Genomic DNA, 18121 nt, shown 5'->3' on the forward strand with positions numbered 1-18121 from the left:
GATTCATAAAAGTATATTTATAATTGGCTCACCTTGTTCTTTCCTAATACATTGTTTGCAGGTCTGAAGGAGGCCAGTCAGAGGTCATTTCCACTAAAGCCCTCACAGGAGCTCCAGAAAGACCACTCCATGGAAATCAGTGACCACAGAGATGTGCAGGACATGTCAGCAGTCATGATGGATGGGGGAAACGAGGAGGAGGAAGAAGAAGAGGAGGAAGATGCTCATGATTTGACTCCAACTGAAGCACAGCAGCCCAACCCATCTGTCAGTGGATTAAAAACAAGCCAGTCACAGTCTTCCCCGCCTCTGCGGCAAGAACCTGAGGTCAACCCCGATCTTGACATTGATCCAGATCCCGACGGCGACCTCGAAGGGGACCCTTATGGGGACTCGTTCCCCTGTCAGCACTGTGAACGCCACTTCTCCACAAGGCAAGGCCTGGAGCGCCACATACACATCCATGCCGTCAACAACCAGCAAGCACAACTGTTCAAGTGCCGATACTGTAGTAAGGCGTTTGGCTCACAGGTGGGCCGGCGGCGCCATGAAAGAAGGCATGAGGGCGGTCTCAAGACAAAACCTGGCTGTTTTGCCGGTACAGCGAATTTGCTCAGCCCTTTGGTGCAGACAGATGTGTCGAGCTCCGACTGCACCAGCCCGACAAGTCACTACGTAGCCTCGCAGCTCACTGGAGGAGCTATGCTCAGCTCTGACATGTCAACGAGGGAACCAGGCCCTCAAGTTGACCGTCCCTTAATTCTAGAGGAAAATGGTGAATCCAAAGAGCTCCACCCGTGCAAGTACTGTAACAAAGCGTTCGGCACGCACACCAACATGCGCCGCCACCAACGCAGGATACATGAACGACACTTGTTACCGAAGGGTGTTCGTCGAAAAGGTATGCTGCTGCAGGAGGCGTCAACCCAGCCGCAACCAGATGACTCTTTGAATACCAGCCCGGCGCTCGTATACTTGCCCAGCGCCGACACAGAAGACGAAGCAGACCGTGACGATTACGCGGTGGACATATCTAAAAACATTTCTGAAAATTTGAGTTTCTACATCGACGGTAAGATTGTTTCAACCAGCGCAGTGAGCAGCTGTGAAGTCATTGAAGTGGACACCAGATCTGCCGCCCTGTTTGGTCTGGACACAGTCATCATCAGCCCCAATCAGCTCAGTCAGGCCCTGAAGGTGGATGCTCGAGCCAACACCGCCAAGCAGGTGTCCAACTTCTGCTCACTATCATCTAAAAGAAGAACATCCACACCTCCTCTTGTTCCCGGCCTCAAAGTAGATACAGAAACGCCATCTCTCACAGCCTCTTCATCATCCGTTACATCGTCCTCTCCCAACTTGCTCGTGGGCGGGCTTCTGCAGCAAGCAGCGGATTCATCCGGTTTTCAACGGGAGAAAACAGTTTATCTGTCACCTAAGCTCAAGCAGCTCCTTCAAACACAAGACGTCCAGAAGTCCACCATTACGTTAATAACCGAAAGCCACAGGCTGGCTTCGTCGCTGTCTGTCACGCCGCTGCAAGGTCCCTCTGGTCGGTTTAAACGGAGAACGTCCTCACCACCGTCGTCCCCGCAGCTTAGTCCAGCGTTTAAAGCAGAGAACTGCAAGGCTGCGGCGCCAAGCTCATACATCCTCAAGATGCCAAAGCTTGAAAGCCTTAGTGTCTGCCCTCATGGTAACCACCATGACAAGGATGACGATGGAGATCTAAGCCCCTCTGGAAGTAACCCTCTAGGCCAAAGCACTTCCAGCAGCGGAGGCAATGCTTGCAATCAACAACCTTTAGACCTGTCCAACACTGTCAGTCGAAAAAGTGGCATCTCTCTCAAGGCTCAAAGTGATGCAGCGCTTGATTTGAGCGTCCATCGAAAGCAAAGCACTGCAGAGGGAAGTGTAGCACCACAGCAGCTTGTAAAAAAGAGAAAGCCAAACACTAGCATGCTTGAGAAGGTGTTGATGAACGAGTATGTTGGTTTGCCCCTGCCAGCGGAAGAGGCACCCTCGCTGAACACTAACCTTAGTCTTCAACCTCATTCTCCAAATGTTGCACCCGAGTCTGCCCACCCATCTCCTCCATCTCTGACACCAGTTACCATGAACCCCTCATCACCCGGCACATCCAGCGTAACCTCAACGACACCGCCTCCCCCTGTATTACCCACCATCCCCTCGCCACTTGCTATTTCTAACTCTCCCCTCTATCAGCCTTCAGACTCGTCGATGCAGCGGCCTCTTCCTGTTCTGTCACCCAACATGTCACCAAGGACGCCTGAGCTGCCGTCAGAAGCAGAGGAGAGTTTATTCCCCGGTGAAAATAAAGATGAGGATTACAACGCCCTCTCTGTGACACTGGACTCCCCAAACACTTTGCGCAAAGATGCACTTCATTCCCGTGCTCCTCTTGAGCCTTCATCAGTTGGTCTGTCCGCTACAGAAGACATTTCTCTACTGATTGGTGAAACAAACCAAGACCTCAACTCAGGAACTCCAAAGTCTTTGAGCTCTGACTTTGCTGCTCTCTCACCTCAGCCAGAGTCCTCATCTTCCCCATCTCCTGTGCTACCTGATCCAGCCCCACCGCTGCCGCCACTAAGCCTTCCTCATGCTAAGATAAAACAGGAGCCTCAACATTGCACTGATGATGTCTCTGTCATGAACCACGTGCCTCGGGATGATGTTGACCCTCCACCGCTCGATAAGACCTTCGATAAACTCACCAAGGCTGAACAAGTCGACTCTACTTATAGCAAGACTTTTATTTGTAATGTCTGCGAGGATCCCTTCAGTTCCATGAAGGAGCTCAGTGGGCACATCCGCCAGCATGCTTCTGATTGGCCCTTCAAGTGTGAGTTCTGCTTGCAGCTGTTCAGCGACGCCAACGCCCTACTTGCTCACCGGACAACGCTACACGGAGTGGGTACTATCTTTGTATGCTCGGCCTGTTCCAAGGAGTTTGCCTTTCTCTGCAATCTGCAGCAGCACCAAAAAGATCTGCATCCAAAAGAATCATGCACACATACCTCTATAGAGAGTGGCAAACTCAGACCACAGAACTATACCGACCCATCCAGAGCCAAAGAAGATATCCGCACCTCTCCACCAGCACAAGAGACTTCAGAAGAACCTGCAGAAAAAAACAACTCGGCAAAAGATGAGCCTGATGTAATTGGGAACCATGCAGATGATAGACCAGAAGACCCCAATGAGGAGCTGTACACTACGATAAAGATCATGGCCTCTGAGAGCGGAAAGCCCAAAGGTCCAGATGTCCGCCTAGGTCTGAATCAACACTACCCTAGTTATAAACCGCCCCCCTTTCCCTATCACAGTCGCTCTCACGCAAGCTCTGTGGCCTCGGCGACCAACTTCACCACACACAACATACCGCAAACCTTCACCACGGCCATCCGCTGCACCAAGTGCGGGAACAGTTTTGACAACATGCCTGAGCTGCACAAGCACATTTTGGCCTGTGCCAACCCCAGCGACAAGAAACGCTACACTCCCAAGAAGAACCCCATCCCCCTCAAGCTAATCGTTGAGTCTTCCAACGGAGTTACGTCACCATCAGCTACCGCTGCTGGCCATAGTGCTTTTCGGAGAATGGGCCAGCCAAAGAGACTTAATTTCAGTCAGGATTTGGGGAAAACAAAAATGAGTGCCCTCAGTAAAAAGAAAAACCAGCTGGTCCAGAAGGCCATTTCCCAGAAGAATAAAGCCGCCACCTCAGCTAAGAAGGCTGCCGTTAAAGTCGAGGAGGAGCAGACTAACGTCTGTCCTCACTGCAGCCGGGAGTTCACCTATCAGGCCAGTCTGACTAAGCACATGGATGTCAGCTGCCCCATGAGGCCTGTTGTGAAAAAGGCCATGAAAAGACTTGCAGACAAAAAGAAAGAGGCTGGCTCAGACAAAAATAATAAGAAAAAAGATGGCGCTGGATCACTGACAGAACCGGAGTTGAAACCCCTTGGAAAGACCAGAGCTCGTAGTTCCGGTATAGCGGAGCCAGAACCCCCGGCGATCGTCAAAGGGAAATCGACACTGAGCGTACAAAAGAGACCGGCCTCATTGACAGCTGCAGCAGCTGTGACAGCCCCCGCTGGCAAAAAAACCAAGAAAGGCCAAACTCAGCCCTCACCCCCCGACGCACCCAACGACACCGCACAAAGACCAGCCGTGAGGGTACAGCGCACGGGCAAAGAGACGCCACCCAAGAAATTAGCGGAGGCCAAGTCACCACAGCCGCAGCAGCCCAAGAAAGAAGAGCGCTTCTCCCTGCGAACCAGAGAGAGGGTTGGAGGTCCAGTCACCAGGAGCTCGCAGATGTCAGCGCCCCCTGCTGTGGTCAAAAGCGAGGACACGTCCACGCCTGAGCTGAAAGACTCTCCGGTGGGTCACAGGACTTTATAGTCTTGTTTCAATGAAGTGTCAATTGGAATAGAATTTAGCGTGCATGCACATGTAAACAACTAGATTACATTACATTACTTTGATCCCATGGACATCTGCCCTCTGGGAAATTAAGGTATGCACTGCAGTATACAAGACAGTGGAAATAGCAGCACAGCAGACACTCTCATCAGGTAGTTCATACAATAATAAAATAATGTAAAAATATGACTAAAGGAGGGAAACTATTAGTGTACGCGTATGACACCAATTACTGTAGTATTATCGCACTAACTTACCTTGAAGAAAAACTGCTTTTTTTTTTTTTTTTAAATATTGACATCGTCCACGATCTTTATGTGAGAAAATAATTTCCTGATAGGTTTTATAAGTGCGACGTCGAAACACAATGCATTGTAGCTCTGGCTGGCCTCTGAATAACTTATTTACATGGCTGAATGCAAGACTCTGTCTTAAAAGGTTCTTTTCTTTACCAAGTTTAAAACATGACGCGAACCTGCGGCATCATTAACTGCCCCAATTGTTGTCATGAAGGCTTCAGCAAAATAAAAACGATTCGGTGAGATTTGTCTTATTTCCAGCGTAGACGCAAAGCCAAGGATCTCGGGTTAGTGAGCTAATAAAGAGACGATGAATGGCCTGGAAAGCAGCCGGGAGACGATCAAACATCATTTTTAACGCCATTACCTAATGGTACACGGTGTGTTCAAGGCTTTTTCAGCATGTTTTATTCTGTTTCGTACGTAGCATTTAGTCAGTTGTTAGTGCTAGCGTTAGCTGAGCTAGCAGTGGGCTAGAAACAACATACAGTATTTTGTAAAATACAATGCCTCTCTAATCATAGATCAATAATGGAGAAAACCAAAAGTATTTCCCACATTAATGCACAGTGCTTTTCAGGCTTAACATATATTTAGTTCAAAACAAATTTGTCCAGGTGATACCACACGGTGGTGTGACAAGTCCTGTTGAATTACCTCTGAAATGACGACAGTAAGATGTAAAAGTCTTAGGTCTTGCACCCCCCCAAAGTTGATTTGTCCGTAAGCCGTTGCTGACTTCACGTTCCGAAATTCTCAGCATGTATAAAACTAATTCTGACGAGATACAGAACAAGTTCGGCATTTTGCTAAAATCTCTAGTTCATTGGACTTGCTCATATGGATCGATTCCACTAATTGTATAAATGTTTTTAAAATTGTGAGCCTTTTGGACAGACCCTTGATTTTTTTGTTTCGTACCATCCATTTTAATCCAATGTGTTGCTTTTTCTCACAATGCCGCTTGTTCGAGTACATCCATGCAAACAGAAGCCTTGTCCAGCAACAGGGGCTACCCGGCCCCCACAATGCATTGCAAAATCACGTCCACTATCGAGCCTTATTCTGTGTGTCCCGGGCAGTGGAAAAATTATATTATAGGGGATATATGTATTTTGTCTATAAAGTCCTATAAAAAAAACATCCAAAATTTACCAACAATGCTCCATATACATGGTGTGACATTTTTACCCTTGCCATTTTAGTCACATTTGAGATTAAAAATAGGTCGTAAGTGTTTGAGGTTGAAAAAAAAAGTAGCAAAGATACAGATTTTTAACCCTTTCATCACATTTTTCTCCCAAAATAAATCCATCCAAAGTTGATCAAGCCAGAGTAGAATCATCGCCTATCTGTTTAGTATGTTTGAAATAAACTTAAACCATAACCTTAACCAAATGGACAAGTGATTGATGTGGAAGTGTCACTCTGTGCGCTGCAGAGCTGTGTTTCTCTCCTCCCCTTCCATGCACAGGGAAGCAGAGCTCCAGTAGCTCACATGCAATTTATACACGGAATAAACAAAGTCTTAGTTGGAGGAACTGGTCAGCAAAAGACAACGTTTTTTAAAAACTTGACTGTGTTCCTGGCTAATATCTTTGTGTGTATGTCCTATAAAAACAGCATTGTTAAAGATCCATTATTTTTTTCAATAGTAACGTGTGCCAGAAGCACTTGGAAGCAGAAGTGTTTAGCTAGAAGACCACATTTACCATGAGGACTAGCGCATAATGCGCCAAACTGACAAAATGTCCACTGTAATATTGGCACATATTTCGTCTACTATGGCTATGCTAATGTTAAATAGACACTATCATGAAATTATCTTGGATTGCGCTACAAACGTGACGCTACTATCGAAAATGTATCGGGACGAATGCAGCTCCGAAACAAAGACCGGCAGGAGAGTTTTTTCGAAAGGAAGTAGTGTTTGAAATACACTCATCCTCCGTGTATTCAGACTCAAAAAGATAAGGTTCTGGATCATCATTTGTCTCAAAGTAGTCGTCGGTGGCGTCGCTCGCAAAGTCTGCCGTGATTATTGGGAGCAAACTCAAAACGCGCTCTCTAATCTGCTGCTGTTGACTTGAAGTTGTGAAATCAATGCGCCAAGGAAAAAAGTTGTACCATATTTTTCGAAGTATAAGTCGCACTGGAGTATAAATCGCACCTGCCGAAAATGCATAATAAAGAAGGAAAAAAACATATAAGTCACACTGAAGTATAAGTCGCATTTTGTGGGGAAATGTATTTGATAAAACCCAACACCAAGAATAGACATTTGAAAGGCAATTTAAAATAAAGAATAGTGAACAACAGGCTGAATAAGTGTACGTTATATGAGGCATAAATAACCAACTGAGAACGTGCCTGGTATGTTAACGTAACATATTATGGTAAGAGTCATTCAAATAACTATAACATAGAGAACATGCTATTTGTTTACCAAACAATCTGTCACTCCTAATCGCTAAATCCCATCTACATGGTTGTATGCTTGTCACTAAATGTATATACAAAGTTGGTTTTTGGATGATTTTTTCTTAGAGGGGTGAATAGGTAAAACCCCATTACTTGCATTGTTAGTCGACTATTGCTAACAGTTTTTCCGCTATCGAGAACACAGGTGTCAAACTCAAAAGCCAGCACTGGTCCGCCATGTCAATTTATATGGCCCGCAAACGCCTGGAAATTATATGCGTCAATAAAGTACCTTATCTTTTCTTACTAAATGTACATGTTCTGTCCCATTTTGACAGAAAAAAATTCTCATAGTTTCAAACCTAGGGATGATGTTTGTTAAGAAATGATCGATTTCGATGCCATTATCGAATCCTCTTATCGAACCGATTCCTTATCGATTCTCTTATCGAATCCAGATAGGTTGTTGTATATGGAAAAAAACACAATACTTGGTTTAACAAAAGCTCACTTTTGTTTAAGAACAAAATAAAATAAATAAATATTGACTGTTTACCCCCCCCCCCCCAAAAAAAACAAAAAACAAATATTGACTGTTAGTGCCCCTTTAAGTGGGCCACCTAAGAAAAATACATGCAGGGAAAACTGGGCGGCGTGGTTTATGGGGGAGGAGTATATTTATAGCTAGAATTTAGCTACAAATACTTGAATTTCAGTGTTCATTTATTTCCACATATACACACACATAACACTCCTCTCTACTACTTGCCGTAGTTTTGAAGCAATGCATGATGGGAATCCGGATGTTGTGTGTCAGTGTATTAACGTGCCGGCTGGAATAAACACATGCTGAGAAATAGCTCCGTGCCTGCCTACTTTATGGGTTATAGATAAACCTATGGATAACGGAGACATATATATAATAGTCTCCTTCTTGTTGTGTGTGTAGTAGCGCACTGAGCTCCAAAAGCCGTAGATGTTAGAACGTGACTGGGCCGGCACGCTGTTTATATGGAGGAAAAGTGGGCGAGACGACAGGCTGTCCTCACTCAGGTCCGGCTGGAAATCGGAAGAAATTCGGGAGAATGGTTGTCCCGTAGGGGTGTAACGGTACGTGTATTTGTATTGAACCGTTTCAGTACAGGGTTTCGGTTCGGTTCGTAGGTGTACCGAACGAATTTCCACACGGACATATTAAGTAGCGTACCGCACGTTGTGTAAACAATGCACACCGAGGCACAACACACAGCATACTAGCAGCTAACGGGCTACGATATACTGACCATACGTCCTCTTTTCACCGGACATGTCCTCTTTTGCGGGGCTGTCCGGGCGGAGTTTCTTAAATGCCTCAAATGTCCGGCATTTTGAGTTAGGCTTGCGTGTATTTTCTATGTACGTTCAGGGTTAAGAAGGGGTTAAAAACAAAACAAATTGTGCGCGTAGCAGCATTGGTGAGGGAGGGACAGAGAGAGAGAGAGAGAGAGAGTTATGATAAACGCGCATGCGTCGCCAGGCTCTGCTTTTTATCCATAGATTTATCACATTTAATTTTTTATTATCTATAGCAGGGTTGTCAAAAGTGTGCCCCGGAGGCCATTTGCGGCCCACAGCTAATGTTTTAAAGGCCCACGGCACATTCTAAAACTACTATTAAAATAAACAAAAACATAACAAAAGTGAAATAAAACAGCTTAAAGGTTAAATGTAATTTAGAAAAAGTTGCAATGTTGACTAATAAAACAAAGCTGTTTTTTTTCTTTCTTCTCAAAACAATGTTATTATGAATTATTGACCTATCCAAGGTTCCGATTACTTCACATCAAATATTCCACTAAGAAAAATATTTTTGGTGGAAGATTTAGCAAATTTGGTAAATAAATAACCCAAAAATGTATATTTTGTTGTTTTCTTACTGTACTGAAAATTAACCGAACCGTGACCTCTAAACCGAGGTACTTACCGAACCGAAATTTTTGTGTACCGTTACACCCCTATTGTCCCGGGAGATTTTCGGGAGAGGCACTGAAGTTCGGGAGTCTCCTGGAAAATTCGGGAGGGTTGGCAGGTATGCGTTAACATTTTCTTAATTCACATCTTGCAAACCCTAGTTTATTAGACAGACCTGCAAACTCTGGAGTGGTGTAGGCTACAAGATACCGTTAACGTTATCAGACACATACAAAAAGGCTAACGTTAACGTTATCGTTAGCCACTGACTATGCTTCGGTAACGTTAGTCTAGCTAACATTACTGCAGTCCTGGTTGACATAAGAGGTAATGTTATTTTACAAGTGAGCAGAAATGGAAATTAACCGGAAACAGTTAACATTAGTTACTCACCGGCACTATCACTGGGACTGCAGGTTGAAGCAGAGGAAGAGGGGCGTGCTTTGTCATCTCTGTCGCCGCTTCTCCACGTGTCGAAGACACGGCACGTTTCTCTAACCTTCAGGTTATGTACGGCCTGAACATGTTTCAACATGTTTGTTGTACTGCTCCCCTTACAGGAAAGCGAAGCGAAGCCTGGCAATAATTGCAGATAGCCATTTCCTCGCCGTATTTCTTAGTAAAGTGAAGCCATGCCTTGGAGCGTTTTTTCCGGTCCATTGTTGTTGCTGCTTCTGTATCTGCCGCCGAATGACTGAGCTACGTCATTTCTTGTGACGTGCCACAGGACATTTCCTGTGACGCGGGATTCATTCCCAGGGTTTCGAATTAAGGACCAAATCTTTTTCTTTACTGTAGTGGCTTGGATAACTGGAACCGTTTCTCAAAAAGGGATTCAAATCTAGAATCGGTTCTTTTCTTATCGAACAATCGGGAGAACCGGTTTTCGAACATCATCCCTATTCAAATTTTTTTTTTGTCAAAATAAAAATAAATACTTGTATATCTGCTTGACTTATGAAAATATCCATCAAATTGTACACTGTAAACATGACAATAGATTTGATTGTTAACAGTCTAGTACTGTTAATTGAACAAAACTACCACTGTCGACTGAGCTGCCAGTTTTTTTGTACCATAAAATTTACAGTTGTTTTTACGGTGTATTACTGTAGATGGAAAAACGGTACCACATTTTTTATGGTAAACTGGCAGCACAGTTGACAGAAAAAAAAAACTGTGTTAATGTTTTTCAATTTACCGTAACATGTTGCAAAAAACACCGTCAATTTTACAGCAAAATTCTGGCAACTTAAGCTGCCAGGTTTATTCCGTAACTAAACAGTGGTACTGTTTTTCCATTTATAGTAATATTCCGTAGAAAAAAACCACTGTAAATTTTATAGTAAAAGTCTTGACAGCTAAGATCAGTTTTTTTTTCCTTTTGAAAAACAGTCGGTACTGTTTTTTTTATTTACTGTTGTATGTACCGTATTTTTTGGAGTATAAGTCGCTCCGGAGTATAAGTCGCACCTGCCGAAAATGCATAATAAAAAAGGAAAAAAACATAAGTCGCACTGGAGCCCAGCCAAACTATGAAAAAAACTGCGACTTATAGTCGGAAAAATACGGTACTGTATATTGTATACTGTATACTTTACAGTAAATTCTGTTGACTGAGTTTCTTGTTTTTTTTACTGTAAAATCTACAGATTATTACAGGGTACATAAATATATACAGTAATCAAATGCATAGGCAAATATACATATATACACATTTACTGTACATATATTATAAACATATATATATATATATATACATATGTATATGTGTACCGTAAATAAATATATACAGTAATCAAATGTGTATATAAATATATATATGTATATATATGTATATATATATATATATATATACATATATATACACACACATACATACAGTCGCGATCAAAAGTTTACATACACTTGCAAAGAATATAATGTCATGGCTGTCTTGATTTTCCAATACTTTCTACAACTTTTTATTTTTTGTGATAGAGTGATTGGAGCACATACTTGTTGGTCACAAAAAACATTCATGAAGTTTGGTTCTTTTATGAATTTATTATGGGTCTACTGAAAATGTGAGCAAATCTGCTGGGTCAAAAGTATACATACAGCAATGTTAATATTTGCTTACGTGTCCCTTGGCAAGTTTCACGGCAATAAGGCGCTTTTGGTAGCCATCCACAAGCCTCTGGTTGAATTTTGGACCACTCCTCTTGACAAAATTGGTGCAGTTCAGCTAAATTTGTTGGTTTTCTGACATGGACTTGTTTCTTCAGCATTGTCCACATGTTTAAGTCAGGACTTTGGGTAGGCCATTCTAAAACCTTAATTATAGCCTGATTTAGCCATTCCTTTACCACTTTTGACGTGTGTTTGGGGTCATTGTCCTGTTGGAACACCCAACTGCACCCAAGACCCAACCTCCGGGATTTTAGGTTGTCCTGAAGAATTTGGAGGTAATCCTCCTTTTTTTATTGTCCCATTTAAAGCACCATTTCCATTGGCAGCAAAACAGGCCCAGAGCATAATACTACCACCACCATGCTTGACGGTAGGAATGGTATTCCTGGGATTAAAGGCCTCACCTATTGTCCTCCAAACATATTGCTGGATATTGTGGCCAAACAGCTCCATTTTTGTTTCATCTTACCACAGAACTTTCCTCTAGAAGGTCTTATCTTTGTCCATGTGATGTGATTAATGTATGTATACTTTTGACCCAGCAGATTGGGTCACATTTTCCAGTAGACCCATAATAAATTCATAAAAGAACCAAACTTCATGAATGTTTTTTGTGACAAACAAGTATGTGCTCCAATCACTCTATCACAAAATTATTGGAAACTCAAGACAGCCATGACATTGTTCTTTACAAGTGTATGTAAACTTTTGATCGCGACTGTATCTATATATATATTTTTTTTTTACATGTGGTCCTCTCGCAGCAGCCATACCTGTGAAGTGGCATTCAATGAAAACAAGTTTGACGCCCTCAATCTAGAACCCACAGAAAAGGAAAAGATGTGTGTTCTTGTCTCACATTCTGAATGATGCAGTTTTCCTTTTTAATGCAGAATCAGTCCATTGTTTCCGTGCAACTAGTTCAAATGCAAAAGTGTGAGCAATCGGCCAAAGTGGGGATGTTTTTTTCTCATGAACCATTAATCTACATGACAAGAGTGCTCTGCTGTTCAGGACCCCTTTTAAAATCCAGCCTAATTGAGTTGTTCTTTCAGTTTTGTTTGTCAAATGTCATCTTGTGTCCTTCCAGGAGGTGCAGATGAAGTAAGCCATGAAGACCTCGCCGGGTTCCTGGGAATACAGACTCTTGCTTCTCCCACACTAAAAAAAAACAACAAAAAAAACTCTGCCTTGCTGGACTGAAGGAGGGAGCTCTTTCACTATTTTCCCTTCCAATTGTCATATGAACTAAACTGAGCCTGCATTTTATAGTTTTTTGTCAGCCTTGCAAAAAAGAAGTGTAAATGGCAGTGATTTTAATATATACATATATCTATCTATATCTATCTATACAATGTGTCATTACTTGACCCAAAACAGTAACATTAGGGCTCTGTCAAAGCTGATCTATTGCAAATGGCAATCATGCATCAGTTAGGGAAACTCCTTGTATTATTAATATTCCACTTCCTGCTCCGTTGGATTAAGTGTTTTTTTTTTGTTGTTGTTTTACTTTTTTTTTTTTTTCTTCCAGTCTCGTAATGCATGTGTCGAAATAATAGAACATTGTGTAGATTTTATGGCAAGTCCCTTCCAATGGCCGCCGTTTGTTTTGCAGAGTATGTATGTTGGCTTGTGTAACCTATTGACTTATCAATTGTGTTGGGAAATGAATGGTGGCAGTTGACTGCAACAAATGGTCCTCAGGAATTGTGTGAGTGTGTGTGTTTGAATGGACACTATGAAACTATCCATCCAGTCTGGATTTCAATGACATCTCGTATTTGTACTTGTTTGTTTTTAATCTGACCTTAGCAAGCCAATTCCAGTCCTTTTTAAAATGGACGGTGACGGTGTTGTCCCCGCTCTGTCTTCTAATACTATTACTTGTGAAAAGAACCATCACTCGCACGTCCCTGCAGCACTTTAGAAAAGAACTGCCAAAATGTGTAGCTGGATGGCTTGAGATTGGGGCCTCAATAAAACGATAGAATGTATTCATTCAGTGTTTTTCTTATAAATCGGACAATTGCGTTAAAATGCATGATTTGTAACAACTTTGTGGACTTAAGTGTATCAGTATTTTGTTTTACCAGCCATGAATTTTCTTTGCCAACATAATGTAACAACGCTATTATTATCCATCCTCCAATTGAGAAGTTGCAGCATGTAAAATGGGAGCGTGCATATGAATATTATATGGATAGAAGCTCATTTATATTTCCAAAATAAATCCCCCAAAATGTGTTTTTGCCTTCAAGCATCAAAGAGCTATTGTCTAGGAATGATCATACAAAAACATTGTAAAGGATCCCAAAAAGTGCTTTATTTTTATGTCAGTGCTTGTAAACGTCCATGGAGGAGTCGGCCTTTAATGTTTTTTGTCTCTTTCCTATGGAACAGTGGCTCTCAAACTGTGTTCCACCAAGTACCTTAAAAAAAACTTTGCTCTCCAACTACCACCATAATGACCAACATTAAAATACAGTAGCGTAGTAGGCCATACTTGCCAACCCTCCCGAATCTTCCGGGAGACTCCCGAAAATTCAGCGCCTCTCCCGAAATCCTCCCGGGACAAATATTCTCCCGAAAATCTCCCGATTTTCAGCCGGAGCTGGAGGCCACGCCCCCTCCAGCTCCATGCGGACCTGAGTGAGGACCACAGGGTGACAAAAACTAAATCATCCAGACTAGAGATAAATTGTATTATTATGTTTATCTTACCTATAAATAATTATATTTATTAATTAAAAAAAAAAACTAAATACATTTTTACTATATTTTGCTAAAAACATAAAAATTAATTGTATTTTTATTTGTATTTTTTCTGACTCCTTATTACATCCAGCCATAGAATTATACATTAAAATAAACATGTTGGAAATAATTAATTTTAAATTATCATAATAATTAATTTAAAATGACCATATTTAATTATTAAAATAATTGTTTGTTTATCAACAACTTTAGCATTTTATTCATTACATTTTGAAGCTCTCAGAAGCCAAGTTATGTTATATTCCTTAAGATTTATTTATGCAAGTTTGAAGTAACAATTATCTAAACACAGTTTTGTTTGCATATTTTCAGGATATATATATATATATATATATATATATATATATATATATATATATGTTTGAAATACTTGACTTGGTGAATTCTAGCTGTCAATATACTCCTCCCCTCTTAACCACGCCCCCGCCCTCAACCACGCCCCCGTCCCACCCCCGAACGCCCCCACCTCCTGAAATCGGAGGTCTCAAGGTTGGCAAGTATGTAGTAGGCCCAAGTATTCATTTAACGAGTGTATGTAATATTTTGGGCCACTGTAACATTACACCCAGTTTGAACAGTAACCCTGTGTATGAATTCCGGAAAACAAAACACTATACTTTAATCAAGTGATTTTAAATGGAGCCCACGTACCGTGAGTTGTGCACATACCACAATTTGAGAATCCCTGCTCCTTGAAAAGAAATATGCTGTGCCTCCAACAAAGGAATAACTGCAAGACAAAGTTTATAAGGGTCTTTTTTGGATTTGTTTTGTAATTGTTTTATTGAAAAGCATGTATGGACAAACATGCTTTTCAACAGACTGCAACATTACAGCTTGTACAAACCCCGTTTCCATATGAATTGGGAAATTGTGTTAGATGTAAATATAAACGGAATACAATGATTTGCAAATCCTTTTCAACCCATATTCAATTGAATGCACTACAAAGACAAGATATTTGATGTTCAAACTCATAAACTTTTTTTTTTTTTTGCAAATAATAATTAACTTAGAATTTCATGGCTGCAACACGTGCCAAAGTAGTTGGGAAAGGGCATGTTCACCACTGTGTTACATGGCTTTTCCTTTTAACAACACTAAGTAAACGTTTGGGAACTGAGGAGACACATTTTTTAAGCTTCTCAGGTGGAATTCTTTCCCATTCTTGCTTGATGTACAGCTTAAGTTGTTCAACAGTCCGGGGGTCTCCGTTGTGGTATTTTAGGCTTCATAATGCGCCACACATTTTCAATGGGAGACAGGTCTGGACTACAGGCAGGCCAGTCTAGTACCCGCACTCGTGGCTTGGCATTGTCTTGCTGAAATAAGCAGGGGCGTCCATGGTAACGTTGCTTTGATGGCAACATATGTTGCTCCAAAACCTGTATGTACCTTTCAGCATTAATGGTGCCTTCACAGATGTGTAAGTTACCCATGTCTTGGGCACTAATACACCCCCATACCATCACAGATGCTGCCTTTTACACTTTGCGCCTTTAACAATCCGGATGGTTCTTTTCCTCTTTGGTCCGGAGGATACGACGTCCACAGTTTCCAAAAACTATTTGAAATGTGGACTCGTCAGACCACAGAACACTTTTCCACTTTGTATCAGTCCATCTTAGCTGAGCTCTGGCCCAGCGAAGCCGGCGGCGTTTCTGGGTGTTGTTGATAAACTGTTTTCGCCTTGCATATGAGAGTTTTAACTTGAACTTACAGATGTAGCGACCAACTGTAGTTACTGACAGTGGGTTTCTGAAGTGTTCCTGAGCCTATGTGGTGATATCCTTTATACACTGATGTCGCTTGTTGATGCAGTACCGCCTGAGGGATCGAAGGTCACAGGCTTAGCTGCTTACGTGCAGTGATTTCTCCAGATTCTCTGAACCCTTTGATGATATTACGGACCGTAGATGGTGAAATCCCTAAATTCCTTGCAATAGCTGGTTTAGAAAGGTTTTTCTTAAACTGTTCAACAATTTGCTCACGTTTTTGTTGACAAAGTGGTGACCCTCGCCCCATCCTTGTTTGTGAATGACTGAGCATTTCATGGAATCTACTTTTATACCCAATCATGGCACCCACCTGTTCCCAAATTGCCTGTTCACCTGTGGGATGTTCCAAATAAGTGTTTGATGAGCATTCCTTAACTTTATCAGTATTTATTGCCACCTTTCCCAACTTATTTGTCACGTGTTGCTGGCATCAAATTCTAAAGTTAATGATTATTTGCAACAAACATGTTTTTTATCAGTTTGAACATCAAATATGTTGTCTTTGTAGCATATTCAACTGAATATGGGTTGAAAAGGATTTGCAAATCATTGTATTCCGTTTATATTTACATCTAACACAATTTCCCAACTCATATGGAAACGGGGTTTGTATGTTTGCAGCTGTGGCAATTGCTTAAACAGAACTACTTTCAAAACTCGCAATGTGACTACGAATACGGCCTTTTATTGTGCATGCTTGTATTATTAATAATAATACACAAGCAAGGTGTCAGCTGCACAATGTGTGACTTGACATGGTGGAGTCAACGCCGTCCACTGTTGCAATGTGGCGATCAATCTTGTTGATTTAGATCCAGAAAAACTGTGTCTGGGGTCATAGGTCACTTCAATATATGCGGCTTTTGTCATTTTTTAAATCTGAACCCTGTTGAGGGATTGCGAGTGACGATAGATCATGAAGTGGGGGTGTCCAAAGTGCAGCCCGCAGCTGCTACAACGGTGGAAAAAGATGTAATCTCATGAATAAAAGTACTTTTATTTCATATAGAAAACACAAGGCACTTAGTAGTTAAAAGGCAATAGTTTAACAGTAGCTCTAAATTAAAACCGGTACTATTATAAAATACTTAATCAGAATAAAAACACAAATGATCTCACACTAAAAAACACTGCAAATATAGGGGAATACACTGCAGAATAAAACCAAACCTTAAAATAACAGCACCAACAACAATTTAAATTATTGCACACACCCGGTAATTGAATTAAAGTGCCAAGTGACGAAGTTAAAAAGGTCTCGTAAAACGTTAGATGTTTAATAAATACAACCGTTAAATTGATGGTAGAGATGGCCGATAAATGCTTTAAAATGTAATATTGGAAATTATCGGTGTCGGTTTCAAAATGATCGGTATCGGTTTCAAAAAGTAAAATGTATGACTTTTTAAAACGCCGCTTTGTACACGGACGTAGGGAGAAGTACAGAGCGCCAATAAACCTTAAAGGCACTGCCTTTGCGTGCCGGCCCAGTCACATAATATCTACGGCTTTTCACACACACAAATGAATGCATTGCATACTCGGTCAACAGCCATACAGGTCACACTGAGGGTGGCCGTATAAACAACTTTAACACTGTTACAAATATGCGCCACACTGTGAAGCCACACCAAACAAGAACGACAAACACGTTTCGGGAGAACATCCGCACCGTAACACAACAGATCAAATACCCAGAAACCCTTGCAGCACTAACTCTTCCGGGACGCTACAATATACAACCCCAAATTCAAAGCTGCTGTTTTGAGGCATGTTAAAAAAAATAATGCACTTTGTGACTTCAATAATGATAAATGGGTTGTACTTTTATAGCGCTTTTCTACCTTCAAGGTACTCAAAGTGCTTTGACACTACTTCCACATTTACCCATTCACACACACATTCACACACTGATGGAGGGAGCTGCCATGCAAGGCGCTAACCAGCACCCATCAGGAGCAAGGGTGAAGTGTCTTGCTCAGGACACAACGGACATGACGAGGTTGGTACTAGGTGGGGATTGAACCAGGGACACTCGGGTCGCGCATGGCCATTCTTCCACTGCGCCACGCCGTCCCTCAATAATAAATATGGCTGTGCCATGTTGGCATTTTTTTCCATAACTTGAGTTGATTTATTTTGGAAAACCTTGTTACATTGTTTAATGCATCCAGCGGGGCATCACAACAAAATTAGGCATAATAATGTGTTAATTCCACGACTATATATATCGGTATCGGTTGATACCGGAATCGGTAATTAAGAGTTGGA

General features: G+C 41.8%; 1 protein-coding gene across 1 annotated transcript in view; it reads left to right on the top strand.

The window, feature by feature from the left end:
- The window catches only part of prdm2b (PR domain containing 2, with ZNF domain b), a 52505-nt gene extending 38734 nt beyond the window's left edge, over positions 1-13771 (top strand). Inside the window, exons 3-4 of the mRNA XM_061939042.2 lie at positions 62-4410; positions 12385-13771. Of these exons, the coding sequence (XP_061795026.2) occupies positions 62-4410; positions 12385-12402 (4367 nt within the window). The 3' untranslated portion in view covers positions 12403-13771. The remainder of the gene's footprint in view (positions 1-61; positions 4411-12384) is intronic.
- The last annotated feature ends 4350 nt before the right edge of the window (positions 13772-18121 follow it).

This window comes from Nerophis lumbriciformis, linkage group LG03 (genome assembly GCF_033978685.3).
Source record: "Nerophis lumbriciformis linkage group LG03, RoL_Nlum_v2.1, whole genome shotgun sequence".
In the NCBI taxonomy this organism is placed as follows: Eukaryota; Metazoa; Chordata; class Actinopteri; order Syngnathiformes; family Syngnathidae; genus Nerophis; species Nerophis lumbriciformis.